Source organism: Haliaeetus leucocephalus, unplaced genomic scaffold (genome assembly GCF_000737465.1).
Source record: "Haliaeetus leucocephalus isolate CR32 unplaced genomic scaffold, Haliaeetus_leucocephalus-4.0 Scaffold206, whole genome shotgun sequence".
In the NCBI taxonomy this organism is placed as follows: domain Eukaryota; kingdom Metazoa; phylum Chordata; class Aves; order Accipitriformes; family Accipitridae; genus Haliaeetus; species Haliaeetus leucocephalus.
The window spans coordinates 3,921,446-3,940,471 of record NW_010972642.1 but is presented as its reverse complement, the minus strand read 5'-3'; the positions used below and the strand labels follow the sequence as shown (position 1 = coordinate 3,940,471).

The 19,026-nt window shown below is 42.3% G+C and overlaps 1 protein-coding gene across 1 annotated transcript in view; it reads left to right on the top strand.

Moving 5' to 3' along the window:
* The window catches only part of PTPRO (protein tyrosine phosphatase, receptor type, O), a 70,827-nt gene that overhangs the window by 27,897 nt on the left and 23,904 nt on the right, over nt 1-19,026 (top strand). Inside the window, exons 9-14 of the mRNA XM_010566125.1 lie at nt 933-1,126; nt 3,091-3,202; nt 9,338-9,489; nt 12,139-12,259; nt 15,818-15,957; nt 18,640-18,772. Of these exons, the coding sequence (XP_010564427.1) occupies nt 933-1,126; nt 3,091-3,202; nt 9,338-9,489; nt 12,139-12,259; nt 15,818-15,957; nt 18,640-18,772 (852 nt within the window). The remainder of the gene's footprint in view (nt 1-932; nt 1,127-3,090; nt 3,203-9,337; nt 9,490-12,138; nt 12,260-15,817; nt 15,958-18,639; nt 18,773-19,026) is intronic.

Sequence of the window (19,026 nt, the reverse complement as noted above, 5' to 3'; positions counted from 1 at the left end):
TGTATGACTTTTCATTTCATAACAGGATATTGAATTTGATATTAAAATAGTAGAACTGCAAAATAAATTGTTCTGTGAAATTATCAGTGGTGGTTAATGACGAATGAAACCGAAATAAGATAAAATACACTTTAAAAAGTATTCAATTCTCCCCATGTTTTTCCTAAGCCTCACTTTCACTGGCTGAGTATTAACACTTTAGAGAAAGCAAAGAAAAGATGTGGTAAATGATTTATGAAGGGAAAGGCAATCACACGCTCACATGGGCTGAAGTAATCTGGGTGCTGGTCTCCGCTCTGACCCAGCATACAATAGCTGGGGCTCTGCAACCCTTGCAAATGTTAGCAAAGTACTTATTTAAGTAGCCTCAGTTAAGTCATGAAGAATAATTGCTTTCCAGACAAGTAAGGGTTGCAGAAGTTGACCCTTATGTGACATTCTTCAAATCACTTGACTCCTCTTTCTCAGTGTCATCATCTGTGAGGCAAGAATAGCAATACATGGCAGCACCTTTAGGTTCCCCAGGGAAGGAGGGCTAGACATAAAACCTGTTCTTTCTCATAGTCTTCATCTTCCAAAGTGTTATGGCTTTCAAAGCTTTTGGTTTTGAGCAACTTGAAATTTCTCCTGAACATCCTGATTTTCAAAGTAGAATGGAACCCTCCAGTTATGAAAAAGCAAGCCCTGTGCTTTACCTTGGGCTAAGCAGCCAACACCAAGTACCCTGTAGTCATTTCTGAAAAAGACGACATAACAAACTGGAGAACAAATGCTGAAAAATGGTATTTGACTGCTTGTGACAAGGAAGCTCTTGGAAATTAATGTCAGGAACAAACCAGAAATAGGTAGACCTTGCTTAAGGAAACGTATTGTTTTAAAGTAAAGTGTAACTGATAATGCAAACGTCACTAACCACAATTTCTGGTTTATAGTGCCCACTGGAATAAAGGATCTGACGCTTTACCCTTTGGGACCTACTGCTGTGGTTTTGAGCTGGAACAGACCTTTCCTTGGGGTGTTCAGGAAATATGTTGTAGAAATGTTTTACTTCAACCCATCGACGATGACTTCTGAGTGGACAACCTACTATGAAATTGCAGCCACCGTCTCCTTAACTGCTTCCGTGGTAAAGTGACCATTACTGACTATTGCTTTCCCACGCCTGTGTGGCCCTGGCACCTTGTGACGTTTCTTTGTCTTTCCCCCATGAACATGTATATATGCCTTTAAGCCTGGCATGTTTTTCCAGGCAGAGCAGAGAAAATGGCCAGGATGCTAGAGGCGTTTTCTATTCTAAAGTAAGGGAATGCCAGCTGAACCATGCTAAATTTTAAGCAGAGCGATGAGATAGGAGATGAGCCTCTTTTTTGTTGACAAATGGGCATGTTCAGCAAGTCCGGAGGCAGCTTCAGTTTGTGGGTCAGTTTGTCAGTCAAGGCTTTAAAAATTCCATCATCTCCTTTGGGGGGAGTAGTCCAAACCCTTATCTACATAATTAATATTGATAATATGGATTTGGGGCTTGCGGGCTAGTCTTATAGTGTGCCATCTGGAAGGCTTAGCTACAGAGATGCTCTTGTGAAAATAGCCTTCATGTTTCTGAAGCTACAAAGACTTATGCCAGGATTTCAACTAGGTGGAAACTGATCTCTAGAAGAACATGCATACACATATACACAAGTGCATCTTTGCAGAAATGAAGTGAAATCTTCCTCTTCTTTTCCATTATTTCCTAGAGGAGGTGAACAGATTTTATTCAGACTTCACTGTAGCACAAGACAGCAAGCAATTTTAGCTCAAATTACTTGTTCAGAAAGTTATGAGTATGCAAAAAGGATAGCAATAACTTTTGCTGCTTGTGAAAGCCACAGTGATTTACCGTAATTGATTTGCATAATACCATTTGTGGAGTCATTTTGGCTACAGCGGCTTAACTGTAATTGGGTACGTGACTGAAAATTTAGCATATAAATCTCCGGGGAAATTAAAAACAAAAATAACTTACCAAATGAGTAATTAATATCTTGTAATCATGACTCAGCACAATTAGATTAACACCTGAGTGATCCGAGTCATCTTAGAAGTAATGCCATCTTCCAGAGTTAATGTGGCTCATTAGAAAATGCGATGATATTTTCCCTTACTGTTGCAAATCCTGTTCAAAGAAGCCAAGTTGGAACTCCTTTGTCTGAATTTCAGTCTGAAGTGTGACAGTGTATATCACAGCCAAAGTGGGCATTTCTTAAAGAATAATTTTAAGGGGTAATCCTGAATTAGAAAAAGAGTCCCTTCCTGTTCTTCTCTTATGGCATTTAACATACGGGTAGGTATTGGTGAACTTTTGTTTTGAGTTCTCTAGAGGCGCTCCAGAATCCCACCGTGTCCCACAAATTTCCCTGTGATCTACTGACATCTCGGAGTCGTGTATACTGGAGCAACAGTGTCAAGCCCAGTGAGAAGGCAGGGGAATCAAAAATCAAGCTATCTGACAGCTTAGGTCAAAAATTATTTCCTGAAATGTTATCACTTAGTGAGAAAGAACCTTTGGAACTGAATTTGTCCTTTCACTCTATTTAGTTGCTTTGTTCATTTTGTGCTCTGTATCTTATTTTAAAATTGTCAAAGCAGTGTTGGTATTTTCCATATTACCAGGGGCATGTCAGAAGAAGTCCAACCATCTTCAAGGTTTTGGTGTTAATTGGATACAACTTTTTCTAAAAAGCATAAAAAGAATAGTCCACAAAGTGGGGAGAAAAGGCCACTGCACACAGCAGAGATCTGTGAAAAATAGCGATTTCTGATTTGTTGAAAATTTTCATTATTTCCAATTTGCTTTTGTTTTGAATTTTAAAAATATGAGGCTTTTCATTTTAACGGCAGCAGAGCCGTCACAACCGTGTTTGCTCCCACTGCACAGATTTTTGAATAATTTCAAACATCAAATTACATAGATTTCTACTGGAGTAAGGAATGGGACCTCAGTCAAATGAGTGTGGCACTGGATTTATAAATATTGTTGTATTTTATAAGTCACACCTCATGATGGTGAATTTTCTCCTAAGGTGCTGTTTGTCTTTTGTCACTTCACAGAAAATAGCTAACCTGCTGCCTGCTTGGTATTACAATTTCCGGGTCACTATGGTGACTTGGGGGGACCCAGAGCTGAGCTGCTGTGACAGCTCCACCATCAGCTTCATAACAGGTAAGCAGCTGTCTGAACAGTCTGTGGAAATGCTCCCAGGAGCAGAATTGTTGAGAAAGTCCGACTTGGGTGTTGTGTCTCACCTGCAGATACTTGCAAGTTAGGATATTTAACAGCTAAGTGGGGTTGTTTTGGGGGTTTTGGGTTTTTTTTTAATTTTTTAATTTTTTTTAAAGGAAGCTCTGAGGACTGCTTTAAATGAATATATATTATTTTCCTATGCAAAGCACAGTGCTTGATTACTCTGTTCCAGTCCTCCATCAGCTCAATGCATGGCTCCAGTGAGGGCCAGTGATCCTGCTCACCTTTTTTGGCACTGTATGTTTTACACATTGAAAAGTTAATAGGTATATAAGTAATCTGAATTCTTCAGTTTGCTAATATTATGAAACATTTTTCCATACATTTGCGGTGCTTCCAACTGCCTTTTCCTCCTCTTTCCCTCCTCCAGTAATCCACAGCTCAGATACCTTAGCTAACATGGAGCAGAGTTATACGCTCTTAGGCAGACTGAGGCAGGTAGTAAGTTTGGTAGCACGTTATTCTTGTCCTCCAGCTTTGCCTTTTCTGCTGGTTTTTTTTTTTTTTTTTGCTTGCTCACAGTAGGGAGACAAGGGTGCTCCTGTGATCAAAGCATTGCACCCACACTGGCTAAATTGGCCTTGGGAAACTTTGTCGTGCCAGCAAGTCATTTGTAATCTGAATTCTCAGCTGCAGTAAATTGATATAACCACATGGATCACCTTCTTCCAGCTGGGACTGGCCTTGCATTGAACACACTCTGTTGTCTCTTATCAGATACTTCGGGTTCGAATCTTCAATATGTCAGACAGATCAGCTGGAGAGGGAAGAGCATACAAGAGCTCCTGTTAGTGCCTTGCCATGCATTCCTAGCATCCAGGCTGGCTAAGTCAAAGTTCCCTATTGAATCATTTCGCTTCTATGTACCACTGTTTACTTCACCCTGCAGAAGGTGATTGAAAGCAGTAAATAATTCAGATGCACCGTGAAAGGAAATAAAGTATGAGTTGGTCTTCTTTTCTAGCTGTAGAAATCAAATTATGAGGAAAATTGGCCTACAAGGTCCCAGCCACTCTCTCCAAAACAAATACTAGCCTAGTCCCAGATATTCTTTTCAGTGAGAGGCTAAGAGGATGGAACTGAGGAAGGAATTGAACAAGACCCGTTTGCAATGATGATTAATATAGTGCCTGTGCTCGACAGTGCCACGACAGAAAATTATTAGCAGGTTAAGACCTAGCTTCACTGAAGTCTTCAGAAACCCTCTCATTCCGAGATATCTGATCCCAAGCTGCACTGCCGACAAACTCTGGCACTTCTCCAGTGTATCAGAAATTCATACCACCCACCAGGGCCCTGTGAAGGGTCTCCAGGGATATTCATTGTCCTTTGGCATCAATCAGCTTTTCTGTAGCACTATAAGGAAGCAATTTTCTAGCTGGTTTGTTGCTGTATGAGGAGGGGAGAAATGTCTTTTCCAACTGATTTGGGTACCAGGTTCAGCATTTTAGAGTGGAAATGTCCCAGTGGGGCCTTCACGCTTCAATATTGTGTCTCTGAATATCTGCATCAGGAATCAGGGAGATTAAGGTTATTCCAAAATATAAGCCATCATCAGGATCAGTCTGGATCTCTGTATGGAGAAAGTAAAGACAGTTACTGCTATTAGATGTAACATCAATCAATGCCTTAACTAGCAGATGTAGACAAAACCAGAAACGGATGAATCTCTTAAATAATGTCATCCACTTGTGGCTGGCAAAACCTCTTTTCAAAAAGGTCATCTGGTCTTCAGTGAAATATCCAACCAGAAAGTTGTGCCAATGCTTAATTCCTCTTATTATCAAAGGTTCATCCTTTGCTTCTGATCTAATTTGTCTAGTTTTAATATTCAGTCCATAATTCTTGTTACACTTTTCTCTTATTGATTGAAGAGACACAAAGCTTTTTCCCCGTCTCTATAAAGAATTTAGTTTCACTCTTTTCTGTTGATAAATTGCTCCCATTGAACTCTTCAGGTGCTCTCACAGTAAGGCAATTTCTCATGTTACTTTTTTCCCTGCTCTGCCTCTCTAATTTTTGCTGTCTTTAACAAAGTATGTGAAAACTGAAAGTGTAATACCAGCCTGCTGAATACTCCTACAGAGGCAAAATCAGCTCCCTATTCAATTCTCTCCTGTTTGTGCATCTAGATGACTGCATTTGCTGTGGCATCATGCTGGAGGTCTGTGTTGATTTGCTGCTATTCTGTGGTTTCTGACTCTTCCTATGGTAGCTGCTTTCCCGAATTTGTCATTTGGGAAGTGTTGTCTGCATGTCTTTTTCCTAAAGACTCAACTTTGCACCTGGCACTTTGAAATACATTTTGTTTGAACAGGCCCAGCGTAGGGGCCAATAATTCAAATCACAGCCCTGTCTAAATCCTCCACTCCTCTGCCAGTTGCCATGTTACTTGCACGGTTCAGCAGTGCTTTTACTTCCAGACTGTTGATGAAAATGTTGAATAGCAGTGAGCCAGATCACAGCATTTTAAGGGAATTTTAAGAGTCCTAACAGAGCAATCTGATTTGATCAAATTATAAGTCCTTATCAATAGATGGTCACCATTGAACAGACACCTGTCCTCTGATTGCCTTACTACCTGCAATCTCTTCAGCTTTGTCCAGGGACTGCTGTCAGGCTAACTTGCAAGAAAATGGCATGCCAATTTTTCACATCTGCAGGTTTGAAATGTTTGTCCCCAGTAGGTGCTGCCTTTTCACTCATTCAAGTTACCAGGGGACCGCAGAGTTCTTTATCACCCTCAGCCTCTCTTTTCAGAGAGGGAACAGATGGTTTTATGGAGCACTTGGTCCCTTTCCACATCATTCTGAACAACACTACCTCCCCTGCACAGGTTGCCACGAATTAAAACAAACAAAAAAACCCCACCAAAAAGCCCTAGATTTTAAAATACTAGAATGAAGGTTTTGTAGTCTTCCTGACAGTACACCATCTGTCAGTTCTTCCATGTATAACAGGAAAGCTAACCTCTGCACCTGGAACGTAAGCTTGATTTTTTTTAAAACAAAGCAGAAGGGTCATCTGGGAGTTTGGGACCACACTGTGCTGAAAGCTCAGAGCAGCCAAAGCATTTCCCTTAACGCAGGATTCCACTGCTCGCGTGGAGTCTATGGCGAGGCTGGGGCTTTGGTGAACTGCAGTACCTGGAATGAAAAGGGTGTTACAGGAGACCAGATGATATATATCTCTCTCCCACAACAAGTGGTCAGACATCCCCAGGAGAGTGGGGGAGATTGGGGGATCCCAGAGACTTACCAAAACCGGCATTTGTTCTGCCAGGCTTCTGCAGCAACGGTTGCACGCTGTTGTTTTAACGCAGGGAGAGATTGTGGTGCTGCCAGTGTTGCTGTGGTGACTAATGAGTTTTTAATGCCACCTGCTGTAAACAGCTGGATTTAAAGCAATCCTAAGCGAGGGCGCTTTAGACCACCAACATTTTCTTTTACTGTGAGAACGCTTTTAGCTTGGGAGAAGCAAAAAGAGTAAGGCGAACTCTTGGTGTCGGTGAGTACCACCACGTCTGCTGTCTGTTGGACCTGTGGATACTTTTGGCTCTCATTTCGGGCCGGGTCAGCAGGGGGACGTAGAGCCTCTGGGTGCTACTCAGCACCCAGGGGAACGCGGTGCGAGGGGAGTGGGTCACGCAAGCCCTGGCCCCGAGTCTCCTTTCACGTATCCTCGATGTTCGGTGCCAGATACCTCAAGCAAACAGCTGTGTGAACGTTAAGAGGGAAGGCATGTCATCAATATTTAGGTATAGGAGGAAATTATTATTGGCGTGTAAGAATCATGCCAGTCGTGACCTTAAATTGTAAGGAATCCTTGTGTAGGGATGGACCGGGAACTCCAGAAATTAAGAGAAGCGTTACTGTAAAGATTTCACACTAAATAAGGTAGCTTCCTCTCAACAGCATAAAAGGCCATTTTCGAGATTAATTGGAGAGAATAGTCTTGCTCAACGCTTCTAAACGACTCTACATGGTCCGCGCGTTGCGTGTGCTGCCCTCCTCAGCCATCACTTCAGTCAGCCGGTTCCCCAAGGAACGTCTCGGTGCCAGTCACAGAACCCTTCCCGAGAGCAGCACTGACATCTCGTGGCCCCTTCGGAGAGACCCGAGCTCCGAGGCCGTCCTGCCTTTCCTCACCCGGGGGGAGCGGCGGGCAGGAGCCCCGCAGGGCACTGCCCACCCCCCACCCCCCGAGCCGCCTTTGCCCAAACACGCCGGACTCGGCGGGACTCGTGCGGGGGAGGCTCAGTCGGCCCCATGGTTTTCCCTACCGTGCTCCTAAAGAATCTGCCAAGCACACGCAGTCAAACGTCTTATCCGGGCTGTCCCACTGCTGCCGCTTCCAGAGGGGGTTATGAGCTTTACTGACCGCTGACTTCCACTTTTGGGTCTCCGCTCAGTTTTAATTGAAATCCGAACTGGGGACCTGCACCTCCGAATTAGGCAATCAAGGCGAGCTGACCGCCTATAGTCCCTCTGCAATTAATAGAGAGGCACCTCTGCCGTCCTAAAAGCAGATTTGTTTACCCTGTGTGCAAGCCAGTGCCACACAGAGTCGAGGTGTTTTCAAATTAATTTCACTGATGCGCATGAATGGGTGCCTGTCTCAAGACAGCACACCCTTGTCTCAAAAATTCCCACATTTATATACTTAAATAATACATATTCATTATTTTTCTAAACAATTGCTTCGTTCTTCTTTCGCCTCTCATGTAAATTAGTGCGCAGACTCTATCTTCTTCCCTCGTTGTCTTCTTTTGAGCAGGTAGTATCAGTTGAGTAGGTGGTCAATTATGCGCAGACTCTATCTTCTTCCCTCGTTGTCTTCTTTTGAGCAGGTAGTATCAGTTGAGTAGGTGGTCAATGAATCGGTGGTTGCGCTCTCCCCCTGTAGGAATTGCTTTTTACCTACTTCTTACTCTGTCTTGGCAGTTCCAAGCGGTTCTTCAAGGTTTGTTAATCAGACCACAATCCATTATCTTTTCCGACATAAGCATTCTACCTATCTACAAAGCCCCATTGTCTAATAGTTTATCCCTAAACCCTAAATCATGTCTAGTTATTGTTTCCTTCCTTTAAATATTAACTGATGGGGGGGTGGTGTACACAGGACTTTAGCAGGTCCCTGGTTATTTCAATCACATTGTGCATATTAATTGATAACACTTCCAGGAGGTAATTCTCACCTTAAATACCTATTTTAGGAGGAGATGCGTTGCTCTGGAGGTTGCTATCTTTCTTCTTGGGCTGCACAGGGAGCCAAAGCCTTGCTGGCAGCATCAGGCCGTCAAACAGGCTGACGGGGCCGCGGTGGGGCAGTCGGGGCTGCGCAGCGCAGGGGACAGCGCTGGGTGGGAGCTGGGTGTGTGGAGGAAGAGGAGGGACAACAGCTGCTTCACCTAATAATGTAGCTACCATATGCCTGGAGACGAGACGCTTGGTGCTTAGATGGCTGTCGCCTGGCGGCTGCCTTCTGTGATGGTGGGAATTCCGCCCGGGGAACAAAGGTGGCCATAACTTGTTGTGCAAGAAGATGTTATTTGGAAAACTGCAGGTTCGGGGCTTTTCCTCCTAGGAAGATGCAAGCTCAATAAAGAGAAGATATTTTTTCCTGTGGAAAAGCTATCCAAATTACTCAGTGTGACAATTCTTCTTTATTTCTCACTGATTGTCATTTTGTTTCAGTGCTATAACACAGTGAAGCAATATCTGAAGCTTTTAACTTGACTTTGAATTCCATTTATAAATGTTGACTCAAAAAATGGCTTGTATCAGCCAGTAGCTTCATGATTTGATATTTATTTTTTTTTTAAACTGAAAGATTGCAAACAGAAATGTATTTTTGGTCCAAATATATCCCAGGTTAAATGCTGGTTTTTGTTTCTTTCAGCTAGTGCTTGGGTGCAGATGCTTTTACTAATATTTTTTTGCTATCTTTGTGATACTGTCTTCCTAATAGTATCCTTTGGCAGAAGTTTATTACTGGATTTGATAATCAGCTATGTTAGACCCTGTCTATAATACACTTGCCTTCTTCCTTCAGCACCAGTGGCACCTGAGATTACCTCTATAGAATATTACAACCACCTTTTGTACGTCACCTGGACCTATGGAGGAGATGGTACTGACCTTTCTCATTCCAGGATGCTGCATTGGATGGTCATTGCAGAAGGAAAGAAGAAAATCAAGAAGAGTGTGAGTATGAGGGGGGGAAGGTGTTGCTCATTTCTCTGTATTTTTTCTGATGACTTGATAACTTTCTATTATAAAGTTTAAGCAAGTTGATTAAGATTGGTAGAAGCCTGATCGGTTAAAGTTATTTCACAGTGTTAGCAGGCACTTCCAAAGACTCAAGCTCTCAAAACAGCCAGTGGACAAAATGGTTCTATGGCGATCCTGTGCAAGTGTTGATCATTTAGGTAAGAATTTAAAAATAGCTTATAAACTTCTGAGCTCCAGACAGTAAAACATAAAAAGTATTTTTTAGCGAACAGATATGGTCTTTTCAGTTTCTATTTATTAATAACCAGACTACACTAGCGGCTCAGTTTTTTTAGTTTATTCGGGCCAGGTACTACCACTTCCCATTTTCTGACTTTGTCAAACAGACATCTTTATAAATTATGTTTTTCATTTTCTGTTTGAATACAAGTTCCACTAACTGATGGGTTACCCAGAATGTGTACACTTCTTAGAAAACTTGCCAGATGTTGTGTTCTTGGCAGATTCTCTTGAACTCTTTGAGCGTATTTAAAAATCACTTCGAGAAAGAAATCCGGGGTTTCCAACTATGGATTAAAGTCACGCTGCTGTAAGGTGCTGAGATGCATGTTTAACCTGAAGCAAAAGAGCAGCCCCTGGACGTACGGTGAGAAGTGTTTGAAGGAGCGGTGGAGCGCTGCAGCGCAGGAAGGCGTACGGCCAGCAGCGTCGCTTCATACAGCCTGTGGCCTGTGACTGTCTTCTACACCGCTATTGATCTTTTAATCATTGACAGGGAGAAAGTGCCTGCTCTTTTTCAAGGGAAAGGTTTCCCTTCTACAGCTGAAGACTCAGCTGAATTGGAAGTGGATTTTCAGCATAAGTGGAAATTCGTCAGCAATTTTCGCTTGGATTTATAGGGACCTCCCGGCTTTCATTGGATTCCTAGTGGCTGCAAGAGTGCAACCCATCTGGAGCTTGTTGCAGCATGAATCTAATTACATGATTAGTAGAACTGTTCAAAAACATGACATTTCTGAACAGCAGGAACTTCCAATATTTGGATCTTTGTTTCAAATGATGAAGAAAACTCCAAATTTTTTTTTTTTCCTAGAAAGAAAATATTCTAACAATTAAATTCTAAAAAAATTGTGCTGTGATATCCCTCTCCTCTCTTCCTTCCAAAAGTCATGTTCTCTGTAAGGTTATTATTCTTCCAGGAAAAATCTGATTTTTGTGCCATTCGACTTCATTGAATATGAAAATCTTAGATTAAATAAATATAAAATAAATATTGAATATGAAATTAAATTAAAAAGAGTACTGAATATGTAATTTTAGATTAAATAAAACATTAAAAATAAAGCGTATCTACAATAGAGCATAGCTACAAATAAAACTTCAGAGCTTTAGGAATGTCTTTAGAAATGTTTGTCTTTATGTTATTTTCAGGACAAGGGAACCTAGAAAGTATTCTTTAGGAAATTCCTGCAACAACCTTTCTATAGCTAACTTTTATTGTCCTGCTTGTATTTGTAAATACGGGTATACGCTTGCAGGCATCAGGGAGTACTTCTTCTCCTAAGCTCTGTTAGTCACTTTCAGAAACGGTTTCCTTCAAAAATCATACTATATTGTAATATTTTTATCTGGTTTATTAAGATTATTAAGATTGTTATTATGGTTGTTTTTCTTGTGGGGTTATTAAAATAAATAGGTAACACTGGCAGGCAGTGGTGCCTTTTTGTTCCTGCTATTTGGTTACTTCCCAAGACTCTGTAGAAGTTGGTCAGTTTTTAAAGAAGTGATGAAAATAATGTGCATAGTCCTGTTAGTCTTTATTCAGAACTGTCTGTTTCTCTTGGAACTGAAAGCTTCAACCTGAAAACTAAGAGACTGTGAAAACCAGCATGAGATGCCTCCATGTGCCCTTTGTAGATAGTCTACAAGTGCTCTGAAAATAGTCCGTTGCATATCTGGGTTCTGCGTCCTTCTCCATGACCCTGGAGAAATGGGAAGCTTATTCACCCCTAAAGTAACAGGAAGAAGTTCTCCATAATCTTATGAATCTCAGCTTAGTTTTGGATCATATCTGGTTTCAAACTTGCAGATGACTGAAGTTAGCCCCTGAGATCTATTGTCAAGTCGACAGGTCTCCAGGTAGGTGTTAGACTTGCCCAGCTGGATTTAATTTGCAGGTTCTTAGGATATATGAAGGCTTGCCTATATGTGTCCTGTGTACTCTTCTGAGGGATATCTGACCTGATTTAAATTCCTTTAAAATTGCAGTGGACTCAAATCCATGGCTTGTTTAGTGTTTTGCACAACTTGAAAAATCTAGATGCAAGAGCACTTTCATTGGTATGGGGGAGATTTTCTTTCTTCCTTAAATTTTCACTGGTCATATAGAAAATACAGCCTAATACTGTCTTCTTTTTGCATTGTGATATTCTGCCAAGTGTTACGCTTTCCACAGCCGGTGTCAGTGGGAACTTGTTCATGTAACGAGTCTAGAGTATGCAGAAGACACCTGCTGTGATGCACAGAACTTACTTTGTAGTATATTAAGTGACCAGATTAGTTTTACAAGAAGGATGTATGGTTTGTGTCATATTTAACAGTTGGTGTCTATAATTATTGTAGGTAACACGCAACGTGATGACTGCAGTGTTGAGCTTGCCACCGGGGGACATTTACAACCTTTCGGTGACTGCTTGTACTGAAAGAGGCAGCAATACTTCCCTGCCCCAGCTTGTGAAATTGGGTAAGAAATGCTTGTTTGTAAGTTTTAAACTCACTCTTTTTTCTCATTTGACTGTAAATGTAACTCTGTCAGCAGATTCAGCATCTTCCTTATTTCAGTCATGTACCTGTGACTGCATTTCTTTTGCAAAGCTGTAACTTTCACCTCAGCTTGCTGTGAAGATTGTCTCATTCCTGTATGTGAAGCTACTCTCCTGAAATAGTATTACTCAAGAGGAGCAAGAGTGGCAGAATTTGACTGTAAGTGGAAGTAGGAGAGCGGAAATCGCTTAATGCCTCGCTGGGAAAACAACTCTGCTTCATAGTTGCTTCCCTAAGGTCTTGAACACAGGCAGGTTTTGGGAACTGCGACTCAGGCTTTATAGATGAACCCTTTAATACAAAGCAGAATCTTCCCTGTTTCTGACAAGCCTATATCTGGGTCTGCACTCTGCTACCTGGTCTGCTTTCCTGTCTCCCCTTCTCTCTCCCTGGACATATCCATAGTCTTCCAAGATGAAAAATGTATCTTTAAATACAATTCAGTGACAGTACTCTTTAAAAAAACGAATCAGATTCATGGCTGTGGAACCCAGCATCACTCTAAGAGAAATATGTGTAATCTACTCAAAGAAACAAGAAAAGACTTAAGAACTTCATCCTTTATGTAGGACTTTAAAATATAACTTTATGCCTAACATCTTCCTTTACCTATGAGGAAGGCTGGACACTACACCATTATACCTTAAAAGATTTTACTTTGCTTTTGCACGTACATAGAATTGTTGAGCCCTAGGTACCTGAAACTGTGAAATTTTGAAGCGTGCCTAACTGCTTTCACAGGCATTAACTCCACTGTGAAGGTGGGTAAGGAAGAGTTAGTAATTTTGAACTGGATTATCTTCTCTATACGCATAATAAACTTTTCCTGAGTGACAGTGAAAAAGTGAATTTAAAGGGCTCTGTAACTTCTAATCAAATTAGAGGTCTTGAAGCAATCATTGTCTATTCATTCATCTTTCTCGGTAGCTCTTACTCAGATCTCTTAAACAGTGCTGGAGCAAGCAGTACAACCATAAGAATCTGAAGTTCTTCCAGGTCTTTTCACCAAAGGGAATACTTGAAAGATGTAGACAAATTCCGTGGATTTTCCTCTTCCCTGTGTAAGTCCTATCCACTGTTTTCCCCATGCCTTTTGTCTGTGCACAGAGTTACAGGCGTGTAGCTCTTCATTCCCAGGACTGGGTGGGTGGATGTGTGAGGTTGAGTATATCTCCCCACTACCATTGTCCAAATATTTTAGGGGAGTATTTCAAAATATCAGCTAGCTTTATCTTTCAGACAGGTCCAAAAGTGCCATGTACTATTCGTGTTGTACACCCTGCAACCTAGTTGTATCTTCCTCTTCTTTGCTTATGGACAGGCAGTCTCTTATCGAACTGGTATAGTTATTTTGCTCTTGCTCTTTCATTGACAACAAAGAGAAGGTGGAATGAATTCTTTTTCAATAAATCACTTCTCGACTTCTGGGTGTGGGTTTTTGTTGGTTTTGGTTTTGTTTATTTTTCTTTATGCTGTTTGCACTTTGAATAGACAATAGTAAGGATATTTTACCAGAGGTTTTCCTTCTCTCTGTTTCTCAGGGAGCAATGGGAGTTGTAATTAGCAGTAGTGGGAACTGACTCTAAGTGATAGACGACTCAGCACTTGGCAGTCACTTAAGCACTCTTGCCAAATGTTCTTCCCTCCATGATGTTTGCTTCATCCTGGCAACTTTCCACTTGCAGAAAAATCAAGCCATTTGCTGGAGGCAAAAGGAGGATTTGCTTGGGATGATGCCCAAATGCAAAACTCATATTTTAATTGAGGCCATTTTTTACCTGGAGTGAGGGATGGAATGTGTTTCTGAATCCAAGAGCAGATATATGGCTGTAATTAAGAGAGAGGGACGCTTTCCTATGTAGTTCTAGGACAACATGTACACTGCAATCCCCGTGACACAGAAGAAGCCACGTGAAAGTGCCTCAGTCCCTACCCAACTCTCTCCCTAATGCCAATATAATCTTGGAAACCTCCAACCCTGGAACACTGATCTGATTGTCTGAGGATCAGATATGTCTCCAAAATGTCTATAACCACTTGAGCAAGTGCTTTGTGCCAAGTTTTTTGTGGCAGATCTTACACATCATGTCCAGGCTCCTGTGACAGCATCTCACTGCATGAGAATAACAAATTATTTGTGAAGGGAAAAAATAAGAGAAAATGTTGTTGTACATAGCACATTGTATGTAGTGTGTCAGGATCCTGGAATCAGGTCATTGTTGGAGAATGACAGCTTTCATTAAACATCCATAGATGAGGAAATCTGAACACTGTGGAGAACAGCTCGGAAATGTACAACCCAAACTTTGCACTCTGTGAAGGCAAACCAAAGGAGCCCAGGATGCCTGAGGCGTTGAAAGGTAGGGATTGCCAGTACCTGTTGTGTGAAGTCATCAGGATGAAAATCAGGATCAAGCCTTGGTCGTTAAATAATCTTGGGAAAAAAAGTGTATCTCGCCTTAACACATTGCCTAGGCTGTTTGCTCCTCCCTCTGCTCCTCAAGGTTCCCCCCCTGTTCTCCTGTGCTTTCTGTACCCCAGGTTGGCTCAGGTGAGGTTGCAGAGGAGGGTGGCCTCCGCTGGAGGTCAGAGCCCAGCCACGGGGGTCCGCGGGTGCCGAGGTGGCCCTGGAGGCGGCAGCTGTTCCCCACCCCACGCGGGGCCAGGGGTGCTGGGTGCAGACCCCCGGCCGTGTTTCACAGTATCTCTGATGCCATCACTCCCAGGAGAGCCTCCATACCCGTCCTGTCATGGGGCTGTCTCCTCCTTGCCAGACCCTTGTATATGTTTGCCCATTGTCCGTTCATCCGGCACAACAGCGACGAAAATCAAAGCAATAAATTGAAGACCCCCGAGATGTGGACTTCTGCATCCAGTGAGGAGAGAAAATTCCTGCAGCTAACTGAAACGAGCACAGATCCAATGGCCCTTAAATGTTAGCCTGGAAAAAAAAAAAAAAAGACTGCAAGCTTTTTTTTAAACTGCTAATTGACTAAATATTTCCTCTGCTACAGTTAAATGAACCTAGATGGCCTTCACTTGTGGGAAGCTGCTTCTTTATCATCTCCTGGGGTAGGCCTTGTGAAGAAAAGCTTTCTCAGGCCAAATGTGTTGCTTACAGGTGGACAGTCATCTTCTCCCGAAAGAATTTCTGCTAACATCATTCTATTAATAGAATACGCTGATCATTCTCAAACAAGGGCTTTGCTGAAAAGGGAAGTGAAGTAATTATCCAACTGTCCAAATAGAGAACAGTTTAAATAGAGAAGAAAAACCAAGACACTTCATCATCTTCCCATTTTACAGTGGTAGTTTATCATCATGAGAGGTAGGGCTTTACATTGACAGGCTTTATCTGAAGGAAATGAAAGATAGAAGGACATCAGGCATTGCTTTTATTTTTGTTCAAGGCCGCTTCTTCTCAGTTGTCTGGAAACTTAAAGATAAGCTTAATAAAAGCAGATTTTCTCTTAACCAGAACCAGCCCCTCCAAAATCACTGTTTGCTGTCAACAAGACTCAGACCTCCGTGACTCTGCTGTGGGTGGAAGAAGGAGTGGCTGATTTCTTTGAAGTCTACTGCCAGCAGGCTGGATCTGGTCAGGAAACAAAAGTCCAGGTATGTAAGCTTCTCTTCTTTGGTTTCTGCTCTTCATCTCTAAAACTGAGACTGGTCCTTGCATCCTTCTGGTTTGGTGTCTGCTGCTTAGCATTTGTGTCTAAAGCCCAATGACATTTTATGGTCAGTACACAGGTTAGGTCATTAAACCAAATGTGGTAAGGTGTTTCAGAATTAAATCTTTAAAAGCTAAATGACTAAAGCATTTCAAATACTAAAATATTTAATTATTTTGCAATATTATAATTGGCTTCTGTCTTATTGACAAAATTATAACTAGCTGGGCAGAAGCTATGTATGTTCAACAGAGTGTCAGTCTTCGGCTGCTCATGAAAATGGCTCTAATATACCATGCAAAACCCAAAAGGCCACAAAACTAAAGGAATGTCAATGGGAGGAGGGGAAAAATGGTCAGGTAGCTTGATAAGTAATGGGAAAAATAGACATACTTAGGTGCCATGAGATCTTTTATGCTGCATTTAATTATTTCTGGCTTACTTTATTCCTGGCTTTGAGAACTGTTAACTGAAGTTCAGTAGGACCGTCACTGCTATTCAAAGTGTAACTTTATGCTGCAAATGCAGCTGCTCCTCATGCATTTTGTCTCTTAGGGTATTTCCTTCAAGACTCACCTTCTCAGCCTCACAAATGAACCTCCTTTTCTCTCTGTCCAGTTAGGTACCTGTGCTCAGCGTGCACCTGAATATCTGAGTGTTTAGACTGGTAACGTCGTTCAGTGAAGAACAGACCAGTAGTAGTTTTAATTCCTTGACATTCAATGCCATGCAACTTATGAGGCTTTCTTTGAGGTTTAGCTGATGGTAACGGTGATGATAGTGGTGAATCACTGTGACTACATGCCATGAAACAACATTCTGTCATGTGTACTGTCACACATAATGTGGAATCATTCAGAAAAAAGTAAAAAATTAACCGCTCACAGAAGAGACATACACACTCTTTAATCCTATGGAAGACCAGTCTGAATTATTTAATATTCTTGTTAAATCAAGAAAGGCACTGACTAAGGGGAAAAAAAAATGTTTAAATGCACTTTAATCTTTTAGATAGATTGCATTCCACATCTAGATTTCCTGCTTTTTCACAGTGAATAGCTAAAGATCATGAAGTCATTATCCACTTAGCAGAGATTCAAAATAATGATGTGATCAGGCAAGGGAGGTACCATAGGATTTGCAGCTTTAGTGCATAGCAGATCTGTTCTAAGAACATCAGGAAAAGACTGCTCCGTTTGGCAGGAGCTTCAGTGGGTGTCTCGTTTGTTGACATGAACATCTGGCACTGGGAAATGCACAGAGATTGTCAGCTCACTTGTCATTAGATTCATCACTCTCTTTTCTGTCTCTATGAAAAAAGGGGAAGGGCTCCTTTTTGATCTGTAAAAAGGGATGCTTTCCCATTAGACTGGTGAAAATTCATTGTTTGTGATTTTCCATGCTAATTACACGAACATTTTAGTCCCTTTCCTCTATTTTCAAATCAGCAAAATGAACAGCAACAGCTTTCCGGGTTTGAACATCTTGGGTTTTGTTTGACTAATTTAAATTTCCCAGAGGGGAAAATGGAAAACATCCAACCAAGTCCAATTGCCAAACTGTGGCCCCTCCTTCTAGCTCAGGGAATAAAAGTCTCCTCCCTTACACTCACGTACATGTGATTTCATCTGCGTAACATAGCTCAGAATTGCACTGCAACGGGAACCCTTGCTTGCCTAGGAGCCCATGACTGACAACAGGCCATTGCAAAAATCCAGTGCTCGGGACTTGTTGCAGCATCTTGCACGCCCCATCTGGAGTGAGTTCATTCGTGAAACCTCTCCTTGTTCCCTTTCTAAACCACTGGCTCAGTGTCCCTATTTTCGCATCTACAACCCACCCTTGGTTCTGCTGGAGAGTATAGAAAAGCCTCTGAGAACCTTAAGGGGATCTATCTTTAAGTCAATGCATGTGTTCTATTTGTTTTCTTTTGCTGTACCAGCATTTAAAAAACACAAGTGTTTACCAGGGACACAGTAATTAAAACATTGTATAAATATGTTACGTAAAGAGTTTCTACTGGCTAGAAAAACTGAGGTGTAGGATGTCTGATCGTAGTTATTACCAAAGGCTTTGCTCGAGCTTTGTGTTTCACCTTGGCCACTCAAACGACTCGCAGCTCTTCGCATCCAGAGGAACTGCCTCAGAGGCAGAGATGACACACATTCGTACGAGGGTGCGGAGACTGTGGCTGCTTTGGCTGCGCTTTGAATAAAAAATAACTTTGTTTTCCTCCTACCTGTATGGCTTAGTAAGCAGAGCTGACGAGCTCTGCCCATCTCTGGGATGATGTCCCAGAGGTTGCAGCGCTTTCCCCCCTCAAGTGTGTGCCTGACCAAGCCCCCCTGCGAGGCACCCTCCTGCCCTCCCCAAGGGGGCCTGGGGGGCTCTGGGCTGTTCCTCCTGCTGTTTTCACCCCTGTTCCTCTCCCCTCTTCTGCCAGACTGCCTATTTTCAAGGGCAGGCCCTGGCTGCCTTCCCTGGGTGTCGCAGTGCTGGTTTCCTTCACCAGATCTGCCTTTACCTGGTCAAAATGTATATACGGGCGGAGGGGGGAGCACTGATTTGTGCTCTTGCATTTACAGGAGAGACAGGCTTCTGTGTGTGTTTTTCCCCATCTCTGCAGGAACCTGTCACTGTCTCCTCGCACGTGGTGACCATTTCCAGCCTAACGCCTGCCACTTCCTACAACTGCAGCGTGACCACCTTCAGCCACAACAGCCCCAGCGTCCCCACTTTCATTGCGGTTTCCACCATGGGTGAGCAGCACTTCCCTGCTTTGTTCTTCCTCCTCCACTTACAACATCTGTTTCTCCTTGCTTTCTAAAGCTGCTCTCGGTAATGCTGGCCCCAGGGGATGTTTGTATCATGGAAAGGCTGCCAGATGTGGATGGGATGGGGAAGCAGCTTTAAAATTCCGTAGGAAAATCCCTGCCGGGGGACTGACTTGGAAAAATATGAACTAGAGGCTCATTCTCTACTGGGTTTTAGAAATCAGGGACCTAGTTTGTGG